We start from the raw sequence: 13,426 nt of genomic DNA on the forward strand, positions 1-13,426 counted from the left end.
GCAGACCATGAAATTAGTGTAGAGTAAAGTTATAACATTCTGTTTCCAGAGTGTGAATTAAGTTGTTCCTGGCAAATCCTTTTGCACCTTCATAATTTGCTGAATTAAAATCTTCCCCTGGGTATCCTTTGCACAGATGCAGGGACCTGGGTCAGCTCTGTGTCCCCTTGGGGATGGAACCTGGGCCCAGATTGAGCCAGGTCAGGGAGCAGTTCCCTGCCCCTGCAGCACGCTGAGTGCTGCTTTCCTGATTCTTCTCTTTGCTGTTCACTTTTACTGTAGAAGTAGCATGGGCTTGTTATAAGAAATGCAAACATCATGGGAAAATATAACCTGAAAATATGAAAGTGAGTGTAGCAGTTAGGGTCCTAGGCAGAGAAGAGACGGCACACTCCAGTTAGCGTCAGCCCAGAAGAGTTTATTAAAGGAGCTAGTTACAAAGGTGCGGACAGGACGCGGAGTCACCTCCCCGGAGAGGGGGACGGGGGGAGCAGTCACCAGATACAAAGTCAGGGAGGAACCCTGGACAGAGGGTCAGAGTTCCAAACTTCATCAGCAGAAGCAGGAGCGGGGCAGAGGCAGGGGGGTGTGGAATGACTTGGCTCAAGGCTCCAGGGAATAAACCTCCCGTCGTCCTCAGCTCCCGCTGCTGGTGACGCCGACAGTAGTCCTGGCCGGGTCGGTTCCCAGGGCAGAGGTCAGGCCCGAGAGAGTGGGGCTGGGTCTGCAAGGTGACAGGAGATATTCCAAACAGTCCCCCAGAACCCCATCCTATAAAGTAAACTCTGTTGGCAGTGGAGTCTCTGAAGACCATTTTAGAAACTGAGTCCTCAAGACATTCACTAAACCTGGATTATTCCTCCCGCATCTCGCTTAGCCCTTAAGCTCTGCGGGGCCCTGGGTGAGTGAGGAGCGGTCTGCCGTATACACGCCAAGAATCCTACTAACAGAGTGAGAGACACACAAATTAATGAGAAGAGAAGTAAGAGACACCACCCTTATGGCAGAAAGTGAGGAGGAACTAAAAAGCCTCTTGATGAAAATGAAAGAGGAGAGTGAAAAAGTTGGCTTAAAGCTCAACATTCAGAAAACTAAGATCATGGCATCTGGTCCCATCACTTCATGGCAAATAGATGGGGAAACAGGGGAAACAGTGGAAACAGTGTCAGACTTTATTTTGGGGGGCTCCAAAATCACTGCAGATGGTGATTGCAACCATGAAATTAAAAGACGCTTATTCCTTGGATGGAAAGTTATGACCAACCTAGATAGCATATTCAAAAGCAGAGACATTACTCTGCCAACAAAGGTCTGTCTAGTCAAGGCTATGGCTTTTCCAGTGGTCATGTATCGATGTGAGAGTTGGACTGTGAAGAAAGCTGAGCGCCGAAGAATTGATGCTTTTGAACTGTGGTGTTGGAGAAGACTCTTGAGAGTCCCTTGGACTGCAAGGAGATCCAACCAGTCCATTCTAAAGGAGATCAATCCTGGGTGTTCATTGGAAGACCTGATGCTAAAGCTGAAACTCCAGTACTCTGGCCACCTCATGCAAAGAGTTGACTCATTGGAAAAGACCCTGATGCTGGGAGGGATTGGGGGCAGGAGGAGAAGGGGATGACAGAGGATGAGATGGCTGGATGGCATCACTGACTCGATGGACGTGAGTCTGAGTGAACTCCAGGAGTTGGTGATGGACAGGGAGGCCTGGCGTGCTGTGGTTCACGGGGTCACCAAGAGTCCGACACGACTGAGTGACTGAACCAACTGAAGAGAAGCAGCCACATGGAGGCTGGGTCCCTGGTGACAGGCTGACGTGTGGAGGAGGAGGATGTCCAGGGCTTAAAGCAGCAAATGGGCAGGGCACCTGCTTCAGTGACGCTCCTGAACCGGCCCTGCCTCTGCATCCTGACTCCCCTCCCAACTCCACGTGTGCTGAAAGCTTCCTGTGCAGCCTCGGAGCAGGTGTAATGAGCCTGGGGGTCCCAGGGGCCGCTGAAAACTATTAGAGAATCTGATTTAGCTTTCAGACAATCCCTGCAGCTTTGTCTTTTCTCCAAGGCTGAGTATCCCAAGTCCAGAGTCCAGGTCCACTGTCGTCCTGTGTCCTGGGCCTGCAGCATCACAGCCTCTGATGTTAGAGATGCACCTGTTTAGGTGCCACCCAGGCCTGCTGAGTCAGAAGCCCTGCGCTGCAGCCAAGAAACGTGTCCCAAGAGGCCCTCTGCCCACCTCTCAAACTTGAGCACCTCTGGTCTAGGGCAGCGATTTCCCCACTGTGAGGGTCCCCACAGAGCAAAACATACTGCCACAAGGACCCCAGCCCCAGTCTGTGATTTTGTTGGTCAGTCTGGGAGCCCTGACGGAGCCCCTCGCCTGGGCCTTCCCCCGCGAGGCCTCTGCTGTCTCTAGACTGCCTACCTCTCTGCACTTCTGTATTACTTTTACTAAATCTTCCTCTTGGATGTCCCTTCTCTCTGTCTCTATTTTTTTTTTTTTCATCTAATCACTGAAAATGAGTTAGGGTGATAATCTTCTTTCCAAACATTTACTGAGACAATAAAATAAAATAAGTGCCTCAACAAGATAGATTATTGTGAGCAAAGCCTCTGTCTGGGGATTTTGCACAAGTATGTTAAAAATAGTATGTTCCATTTTTCCTAATGCTTCAGCCTATAGCCTGGGGGACTTACTGTGTTCCATATGAAACCTGCCAAATGATTTTTTTTAAATAAAATGAATACTATGGCTTATGTTAATATAGTAACATGCATTGCAAATGTAACCACATGAAAGTGTTTAGAGAAATATTAACTTGGCACATTATTCAAATTATGTCAAATTGACCAAAGCAAAGCCCTCAGGCCATGTGAGCAACAGCAAAAAAAAAAAAAAAAAAGTACTGCTTTGTAAATAGTTAACAGGTGACAGACAGTTTTGCTGCCTTCCTTCCTGGGATAGTAGATCAGGCTTTGGCCAAGGAGTAAACAAACTTGGACTTGGCTGCATGATGGGAGGAAACTTCCAGAGAGACAAGAATGAAGACGAGCAGCTGCCCTCAGAGGGCGTCCTAGCAGGGTCAGCTGGGGGTGGTGTGAGGAGAGAGTCTGGTGGAGCTGGCAAGCGGAGGCGGGACAGACCCCAGACAGACACACAGACAGGTGAGCCTGGGGTGAAGATGGTGCGGGAAGCTGGGTGGAGCAGAAATGGAGCTCAGGGAGGCCTCAGGTGGAGGGGTCAGTGCAGTTCAGTTCGGACGCTCAGTCGTGCCCGACTATTTTTGACCCACGAACTGCAGTATGCCAGACCTCCCTATACATCACCAACTCCTAGAGCTTGCTCAAACTCACGTCCGTCGAATTGATGATGCCATCCAACCATCTCATCCTCTGTCGTCCCCCTCTCCTGCCTTCTGTCTTTCCCAGCATTGGGGCTTTTCCAATGAGTCACTTCTTTGCATCAGATGGCTGAGTATTGGAGCTTCAGCTTCAGCATCAGTCCTTCCAATGATATTCAGGACTGATCTCCTTTAGGACTGACTAGTTGGATCTCCGTGCAGTACAAGGGACTCTCAAGAGTCTTCTCCAGCACCACAGTTCAAAAGCATCAATTCTTCTGCACTCAGCTTTCTTCATAGTCCAACTCTCACATCCATACATGACTACTGGAAAAACCATAGCTTTGGCTAGACGGACCTTTGTTGGCAAAGTATTGTCTCTGCTTTTTAATATGCTGCCTAGGTTGGTCATAGCTTTTCTTCCAAGGAGCAAGCGTCTTTTAGTGTCATGGCTGCAAGCCCTGTCTGCAGTGATTTTGGAACCCAAGAAAATAAAGTCTCTCACTGTTTCCATTGTTTCCTCATCTATTTGCCATGAAGTTATGGGACCAAATGCCATGATCTTAGTGTGGAGTTTTTTTAAATGAATTAATTTATTTTAATTGGGGGCTGATTACTTTACAATACTGTACTGGTTTTTGCCATACACTGACATGAATCCGTCATGGGTGTACATGTGTCCCTCCATCCTGAACCCCTCTCCCTCCTCCCTTCCCATCTCATCCCTCTAGGTTGTCCCAATGCACCAGCTTTGAGTGCCCTGTTTCATGGTTTGAACTTGAACTGGCCATCTATTTCACGTATGGTAATATACAAGTTTCAATACTATTCTCTCAAATCATCCCACCCTTGCCTTCTCCACAGAGTCCAAAAGTCCATTTTTTACATCTGTGTCTCTTTTGTTGTCTCGCATACAGGGTCATCGTTACCATCTTTCTAAATTCCATATATATGCGTTAGTATACTGTATTGGTGTTTTTCTTTCTGGCTTTCTTCACTCTGTATAATAGGCTCCAGTTTCATCCACCTCATTAGAACTGATTCAAATGTATTATTTTTAATGGCTGAGTAATACTCCATTGTGTATATGTACCACTGCTTTCTTATCCATTCATCTGCTGATGGGCATCTAGGTTGCTTCCATGTCCTGGCTATTATAAACAGTGCTGTGATGAACACTGGGGTACAGGTGTCTCTTTCAATTCTAGTTTCCTCAGTGTGTATGCCCAGCAGTGGGATTGCTGGGTCGTATGGCAGTTCTATTTCCAGTTTTTTAAGGAATCTCCACACTGTTCTCCATAGTGGCTGTACTAGTTTGCATTCCCACCAACAGTGTAAGAAGGTTCCCTTTTCTCCACACCCTCTCCAGCATTTATTGCTTGTAGACTTTTCGGGACCTGTGTGAGATAGTACCTCATAGTGGTTTTGATTTGCATGTCTCTGATAATGAGTGGTGCTGAGCATCTTTTCGTGTGTGTGTTAGCCCTCTGTGTGTCTTCTTTGGAGAAACGTCTGTTTAGTCCTTTGGCCCATTTTCTGATTGGGCCTTTTACGTTTCTGGTTTGAGCTGCATGAGCTGCTTGTATATTTTGAAGATCAATTCTTTGTCAGTTGTTTTGTTTGTTATTATTTTCTCCCATTCTGAAGGCTGTCTTTTCACCTTGCTTATAGTTTACTTTGCAAAAGCTTTTAAGTTTAATTAGGTCTCATTTGTTTATTTCTGCTTTTTTCCCATTACTCTGGAAGGTGGGTCATTAGAGGATCTTGCTATGATTTATGTCAGAGAGTGTTCTGCCTATGTTTTCCTCTAGGAGTTCTATAGTTTATGGTCTTACATTTAGATCTTTAATCCATTTTGAGTTTATTTTCATAGTGTTAGAAAGTGTTCTAGTTTCATTCTTTTACAGGTAGTTGACTAGTTTTCCCAGCATGAATGTGGAGTTTTAAGTCAGCTTTTTCTCTCACCTTTATCAAGAGGCTCTTTAGTTTCTCTTCACGTTCTGCCTTGAGGGTGATGTCATCTGCCTATCTGAGGTTATTGATATTTTTCCCGGCAATCTTGATTCCAGCTTGTGCTTCATCCAACCTGGCATTTGCATGATGTACTCTGCATTTAAGTTAAATAAGCAGGGTGACAATATACTGCCTTGACGTACTCCTTTTCCTATTTGGAACCAGTCTGTTGTTCCATGTCCAGTTCTAACTGTTGCTTCTTGACCTGCATACAGATTTCTCAGGAGGCAGGTCAGGTGGTCTGGTATTCCTATCTCTTTAAGAATTCACCACAGTTCATTGTGATCCACACAGTCAAAGGCTTTAGCATAGTCAATGAAGCAGAAGTAGATGTTTTTCTAGAATTCTTTTACTTTTTCTATGATCCAAGGGAGGTTGGCAATTTTACTGAGCACATAGGGAACCCCAGAGCAAGGTGAAGCTGATTTTTCTGCTCCAGCAGTTAACACGTTCCTACCTTTGAGCTACTCCTCATTCTTCTGTGAGGAAAGACCGTTGAATCCAAAACCCAAAAATGTTCAAGACCATTGCAAAGGTTATCCTCACATTGTTTAAAACTAAATGTTTAATAATATTACTTTATAAATCATGTTTTTCTTCTATCCACTTCAATTTTTGTTTGGTTTTTCTCTTCAGGCTCATATTAAATCGCTGCATATCTTTTCTTACTATGGATGACCTCCTCAGCCCACGTCCAGGGAATCAGCGAGGCTCTTTGTTTCTCTTTCTGGATGGGAAATACAAAGTTCTGAGAACCTGCCTTCCCTTGTCCTAAGCATTAGGGACATACCCAAAGAGTCACAGATTAGGCCAGAGCTGCTCCTAGTCTGGTCCTGACTCATCCGGGTTGGGTTTGACTGGGTCCCTGAGATGTGATTTCTCATAAGTATTTTAGTTCCTGCCACAATTCCAAGCCCAAACCTGCCAAAGATGCCTTTTTCTGTCTTGTTTTGTTTCAGTTTGGTGCTAAATTGTGTGAGCATGTGAGAGAAAAACAATGGGACAGGCGCATGTCGCTGCTGGAAACTTTACACTTTGTTCCACTTCGATCTGATTCTTATAGAAAAGACCACAGTGTGTGTTGGGAGAAAAAGAGATTCAAGTCATTTTCAAGTTGCCTTGGACATCCTGCTAAGCAACCCCTGAGTGGAGACCAGGTTGTATGGTGGGGGGTTTAGGTTGAGGGAACCAGACAGAGGGCTCTATCTGTCTTATTTTACTTGGGAAACTTATTTAAATTTTTTAAAAAATCTTTTGCTCAGGAGGTCATCTGGCTGCACTGAAAGGGATCTGTCTTTGTTACACTGGCATGAGGTGGTGCCAGGGACCCCTGGCAGGACAGCTGGTAAAATAAAATTGCTGAGGCTGGAACAATGGGGATAAAGGATGAAAACTGGAAATTTGAACCCCCAAGAACACGTATTTCAAACTGTGGAGATCTGTGGTTTGTGACCTCTCAGCAAAATTAAGAAATGGTGAAATCCAGATGAAAAAAATTTCAGTTCCCAGATAAAGGAGCAAAAATGATTTTCAAACCACACCCTCATCAGCAGCCTTATAATCAGATGTGCCCCACGTGTGCTGAGATGTCACAGGCACCTTCTAGGTCCAGCCCAGACCACGACTGTCCCAACCCTTCCAGAGGTGCAAGTCAGGGAGCTGCAGCCAGTGGCGATTACATAACCTCAGGTGCTTTTGTTTAAATATTCTGTTCAACAAATAGTTAAAATTTTGTGCAATGAGTGAGTGTTGGCCCCAAGATGGAGACTGAGGAGTTGGAAATTTCCATGAAACTGGCAGTTGCTGGTGACTCTTGGTGATGAACCCAGGGGAACAGGGGCCAAAGTCCCTGTGCATAGGAAATCTTGGAGGAGAACTGAGCTAGGAGCTGGGGTCCCTGAGTATGGGTCTGAGACTGCAGACAGAGAGCAGCATGGAGATGAGGAAGGGAGAAAGAAAGCAACGGGCTGAGCCCACGGTGGGTGGACTGTGGGCCTGTGGACCCTAAGGCCAAGGACAGAGCCTGAACATATGAATCTGGAGCAATTCCTGAACCAGGGCTGCATGAGAACACCCTGCCCTGGGTACTTTAAAGAGCCCAGCAGGAGCACACTGGAGGCAGGCCCAAGGAAAAAGCTGAAGTGGGGGGGCTTCAGCCCGTTATCCCAGCCTGGTCTTCTGCAAAGGAACAACCTCAGCACAGACAGCTGGGAGACAAATACCACCAAGAGCGCCTGGCACGTCACTAAAACACAGGTTTGTTACAAATGGAGGACAGAGGAGACATCTCTGAAAAATGAAAGAGCCTCATGATGGCGGGTTTGAGGGGCAAAGCTAGGCAAGTGAACCCCCACTCAGCACTGCACTCTGTGGAACCCAACATATCGAGCTGCAAAACCACAACTCGAGCCTGCACACCCCTACCATGCAGAGATGGGACGGATCTGGTCCTTCTCTGCTACTGATCCTGAGAGTCCCTTCCTCCTGGGTATGTCAGGTCAAATGAGGTCCCTGATCCAGAGCATCCAGCCCTGAGTGTGGCACCTAATCAGCACATGGATAACATTAGCTGGCATCCATTCTGTCCTTATATTGATATTCTTGTTATTCTTTATCAGCCTCTGTCCTGGCTCTTGGAGGAGGAAATGGCAATGCACTCCAGTATTCTTGCCTGGAGAATCACATGGACAGAGGAGCCTGGCGGGTTATAGTCCATGGGGTCACCAAGAGTCGGACACAACTGAGCGACTAAACAACAGTAGCCCTGGCTCCCTCCTTGCCGACTGCTCAGGGCAAGGTCTATCTCTTCATTTAACGCAAGAATGCATGTCTTTCATCCACGCTCCTGAGCCCATGGCCACACGTGGCTGGGTGGGGGCAAGTCAGTCACAGGCTGCCGTGCAGCAGACACTTCTGCATGCCTCACGTGTGCAGCCCCCGTGAGGGTCACAGCACCCAGCCCAGTGGGTGGTGGAGGAGTGTCCAGTGCCTTTGAGGCTCAGAGTGACTCCCTCCTGTCACCATAGCCCCTCCCCATCGCAACACCTCCCTTCCTTCCCTCCACGGCTGATGGTTACTTCTGAGACACGCAGGGCAAAGGACTAACTGGTGACGCGCATATGCAGTAAAACATGTAGAGACTCAAGGTTCTGCTACACGCATGGCTTAGGAAAGTGCTGAACTTGACTTTTCTCATTTGCAAAAGAGGAACATCACATCCCTTGCAGTGACCACCTGTTAGCGTGTATTGTGTGTTGGGCACGAGGAAGGATGCTGTGAATGGTAGGTCTGTACCCTTCCCTGCACTAAGGCACCAGCCCTGCCCACCTCCGGGGCAATCCAGGGCAGTCCCTTTACCCTACTCTGTGAGCTCCAGACAAGGAACCACAGACAAGGAGATCAGGGCTCGGGGAGGTACACAGGCTTCCCTGGGTCCCCAGTGCGGTCTGTGGCAGGCGGGCATTCACTACGGGTCCAGTGATTCTTCAAACTTCTGTGGCTTCTGATCTCTCCCCTTCCTAGGCCCCCTGCCCTGTCTTGAACCTGGCCTCTGGGGAGAAAGGGGAGCCCAACACTGGGCCAGGGAGCCACTGCCCCAGAAAGCAGCTCTGGTTTGGGTGAACAGAGATGAAGGCCAGGGGAGGACATGGGACAGGGACCTGAGTCTTGTTCAGCTTTTCTGAAGGGCGAGGAGGAGACAGAGGAGAAAAGGGCTGGGAGAAGCAGGAGTGAGCTTAGCAGAGTTCACAAGCTCATTCACTCTTTGATAATGTATCATTCAAGCTGGGACATTGTGAGAGAGAAAGGACCCTGCTGGCCATTCTGTTGGGACGACAGGCCGGCGCTGGCGCTGTTTGGGCATATGAAAAGAACTCTGAAAGAGCATCTTCATAGCATCACTCATGTCCATGATTGCCCAGGGGATGTCCCCTTTGACTTCCCTCTTTGGGAATCTTTAAATTCAGACCCTCTCCTTTCTGGGACCCAGACTCCAGGTTCCCTCCTTGTGTCTTCCCGAGCGCAGACCAGGCTTTCGGAGGCGAGTTGGGGGCTACATGAGCCTCACTCTTTTGGAACTGGACTCCCCGGAAAGGTTTAATGACAGGATCTGGCTCCTGTCCTCCCGCCACCTGAGAACATGGGCCACAAAAATACCTTGTGGGTTAGGACTGATTTGCTTATAAAAGCCTACAGCTCTTTGCTGCTGCTGCTAAGTCACTTCAGTCGTGTCTGACTCTGTGTGACCCCACAGACGGCAGCCCACAAGGCTCCCCCGTCCCTGGGATTCTCCAGGCAAGAACACTGGAGTGGGTTGCCGTTTCCTTCTCCAATGCATGAAAGTGAAAAGTGAAAGTGAAGTCGCTCAGTCGTGCCCGACTCTTAGCAATCCCATGGACTGCAGTCTACCAGGTTCCTCCATCCATGGGATTTTCCAGGCAAGAGTACTGGAGTGGGGTGCCATTGCCTTCTTTAAGAAAGGAAAAAAAAAAGAGTAGCCATTTGATGTATACCGTTACTGTCAATGTATCCTGATTTTAGAAACATAAGGTTTTTTTTTGTTTTTTTTTGTTTTTAACTCTTATTAAATCAAGAAACTCTACCGCTATCCTCTAACTTCTTTCCTTGTACTCAGGAAGGGTGAGACCCATTAACCACTGGGTTTTATGTACACAGGACCAGTAAGTATACTTGTGACCACCATCTACAAGAAAAATTGCATTTGACATTGTGAAACACACACAAACACACATACGTGCAAATGGTTCTTCCCTTTAGTAAGTGTGGTGTTCGCCTGCTTGTGTTTTCCAATTTATCTTTTTTTTTTTCCATTTGATGCCATTTCATTTTTAAAATTGCTATTTCTGACAGGCTGTACTGACATTACAGCCAGAGTTTGCCCACCATTTCTTCCAAATGGTTTCTCATTTGAGATCTGAAAATACCCCGGAATCACAGAGGGCAGAACTGGATCTGAAGCCCAGTAGCCTCCGCCCACCGCGTCCTGCCCGGGGCTCCTCTCTGCAGATGGCAAGGATGACTTGTCTGAAGCCAAACAACCCAGAATTGGATCAGGCCTCCCCGAGCCCCACTCTGCAACACAGAGGCCCGTGCTGGGCCCTAGTGCCTTGTGCATCAAGCGTGAGAGGGCTGGTCTCCCGCAGGATGGTTGAGAGGATAAGAAGACTGTGTCTAGAACCAATTGTGCCAGGGCCTTGCTGGCGCAGGCTGCCCTGGAAACAGCAGGATGGACAGCGCCTGAGCGAGGTGCTGCTTTGTTCCCACTGGGAGCTCTGTCCTGCCCACATGAGCAAACATGTGGTGAATGCATTAACCTTCAGGTCCCCCTCGGCCTCCTGGGCAAGCGATCTCTCAGTGGGAGAACTGGAAAGAGCTGGTCTCTCGCAGGCCTTGTTCCCAGGTGCCAAGGCCCCGGCATGGCTCTGGGGGTTCCCACAGCAGCCAAAAGGACGGTCACCTCCCCCAAAAGCTCAGGAATGCCCAGAATGGTTGTTTCCTCACGGCCCTACAAGCCCCCATGACCCAGGCTGATGTTCCCACCTTCAGGAAAATACCTAAGAAGAGGCCAGGACAAGGTGAGAACCCCATGGCTGCATCTGGGGCCTATTAGACTGACCAAGACCGGTCCCTCCTTCCGGGGACTTCCACAGCTGCAGTGCAGGGCTTGGCTGGGCTCAGGGGGGCTGAACACTAGATGCCAACCTTCCCAAGCCCTCGGCCACTGGCCTCACCTCCTCCACAGAGGGTCGGCCATCCCGCCTAGATCTGGCTCCCAGCTGCTGCCAGGAGAGGCATTGGGACCCCTATAGGTGGGTCAGGGAATCCCAGTGGTCATGGAGCTCAGACCTCCTCCAGCCTGTTACTCCCTGGTGTCCATCTGCAGGACACAGCCTCATTTCTCCGGAGCGGATCCCTGATGATTGTCCTTTTCTGCTCAGGATTTTGGGAATCACACTCTTCTAAGGGCCTGGCTGTGTCCTAAGGTGTGGCCAGCCACCCCCGGTCTGTGATGAAGCACCAGCAGCAGAGATCTCATCCCCGGGGGCCCGCACTGACTGTGCCACAGGGAGCGTGTGTGGGCCCCTACAATGGGGAGGAGGAGGGACCTCTGAGGAGAGGGGTGACCCCTCAGTCTGGACTCACAGGGAATGAGCCACTGTAGTGGGTCCTGTGGTGGAGATTCCGGGGGAAGGAGGACTCCAGAGAAGAGACAGTGTGTGTGAGCCTATACAGACATTAGAGTGAGACAAATTTGGGTCCAAATCATGACTTACCAGTGTGGCCTCAGGCGCTCAAATGAATGCAGTCTTGTGAGCATTGCTGTCTTTGTTTTAGAGATGAACAAAGACAGGGTCCAAAGTGTTAGCATCCTGCTGATTTATCAGGCAGTCTAAAGATATTTCTTGAGTACCTTCTATGGGCCAGCCACAATGAACAGTGAGTGAAAGAGGCCAGGCCCCTCTCCTCCTGTGTGGCGGTATTACTCCTCTCCTTCGGGGGCGGTCAGCAAGCAAGTGGACAGGGAAGGTGGCACAGCGGATGGGAACACGCGGGATAAGGTGGCCAGGGCACATGCAGGTGGCGGGCTGCTATGCAGGGTCGGGGGTCTGCAAAGCCATTTCTGACAAGGTGATGGCAATCAGAGATGGAAGGAAAGGAGGGTAAACCATGTGATTTCTAGGCAGAGAGCACCAAGCGCAGAAGTCCCCTACAGGGGCAGCCCTGGCCTATTCCAAGTCAAAGAGGCCAGTGCGGCTGCAGTACAGACGGCGAGTTCAGAGGGGACAGGGGTCGCAGGTGTAAACCTCTGTTGGCCACTGGAGGATCTGGGTAGGGGTGACATGGCAGGGCATGATGGTCAGCCACTTTTGCTGCTGTGAGAGGAAGCCACAGGACAGACAATGAGCCAGCTAGTGGCCTGGTGTAGGGGGTTCAGACAGGAGATGGCTGTGGCTTGGATCAAAATGGGAGCATGAGGGGTGTCTGGGCTTTGGATGTATTTTGAAGGTAACTAATTGGATTTGTTAAAGTTTAGCTGAGGGCTGTGAAATAATACAATAAATCAAAGATAACTAAAAGGTTTTGGCCCGAGCCATGGGAAGACCAGGGGTTGTTATTTGCTTAAACGAGGATGGCAGGTAGGGGGAAAGTGGGAATTGGGAATTTTGTTTTGCATATGGTGCATTTCAGAGGAGGAGGTGGGAGTCTGGGAGAGAGATCCCTGGATTCCTTAGCCCTGGGCAGAATAAGCTCCCATTTCTAACTCACAGCAGGACACCACATGGGCTCACAATGGCAGTCCTCAGGGGTCAGTAGATCATCCCCTCCCTGAGAGAGGTAGAGAAATAATCTACCTCTCTCAAGTCTCGGCTTCACCAGCACTGCTTTTGGGGAATCCTTGATGGTGCTCTAAGCTTCCCTGACCCCTGGATGAATCCTGACCTACACTTACCACGCTTTATGAAAATGCCCACGTCATTGCAAGTCATTCCCCCCCACCCCTGACTGTAGGTTCCGTGAAGTCAGGGGACAAGCCGGCTTGCCCCCCACAGTATTCATACCACCTGATAATGAGCCTGACCTGGCAGTTGTTGCTGGCTAAATGAGGGCCACCAGTTGTGTAAACATGGTGGGCCGTGGACCTCTTTTTTTAATGCAACATCATTCTGAAGAGTCAATATCATTCTGCGGAATGAACCCAGGGGTTAGCTTGTGGGCCCCTCCCTGGTGGTGGAGCCTTCCGACCAGCACTGCACAGGCCCCAAGGCACCAACAACACCGCCCAAAAGGCTTTTCCCCATCAGTTGGCTAAGAGGGAGAAACTCAACTTTTAAGATCGCTTTCAACTCCAGCTGGTATCCAAGCTTTGCTCAGAGTCTAAGCAGAGGCAGGCAGGATCTCATCCCAACTCTGTAGACCCCAGGGAGCATCAGGGCTAGAGGGGGAGCAGGATGGCTTCTATGCACACCAGCCCAGTCTGATCCACGCAAGTGCGGGTGATGCTAAGCTCCAGAGTTATGTGGGGAGGCTGAGACTCAGGCAAGGGTCTCAAGTCACAGA

The 13,426-nt window shown here is 49.2% G+C and overlaps 1 protein-coding gene across 1 annotated transcript in view; it reads right to left on the reverse strand.

Annotated features, from left to right (window-relative positions):
* Positions 1 to 397: 397 nt before the first annotated feature.
* Positions 398 to 13,426, reverse strand: part of CXCL12 (C-X-C motif chemokine ligand 12) — a 28,946-nt gene continuing 15,917 nt past the window's right edge. The window contains exon 4 of the mRNA XM_086381345.1: positions 398 to 724. Coding sequence (XP_086237471.1) covers positions 637 to 724 — 88 coding nt within the window. The 3' untranslated portion in view covers positions 398 to 636. The remainder of the gene's footprint in view (positions 725 to 13,426) is intronic.

The sequence above is a fragment of the Bos grunniens genome, chromosome 28, assembly GCF_055505025.1.
Source record: "Bos grunniens cultivar Pamir isolate PY7600 chromosome 28, Bosgru_T2T1.0, whole genome shotgun sequence".
Classification (NCBI taxonomy): domain Eukaryota; kingdom Metazoa; phylum Chordata; class Mammalia; order Artiodactyla; family Bovidae; genus Bos; species Bos grunniens.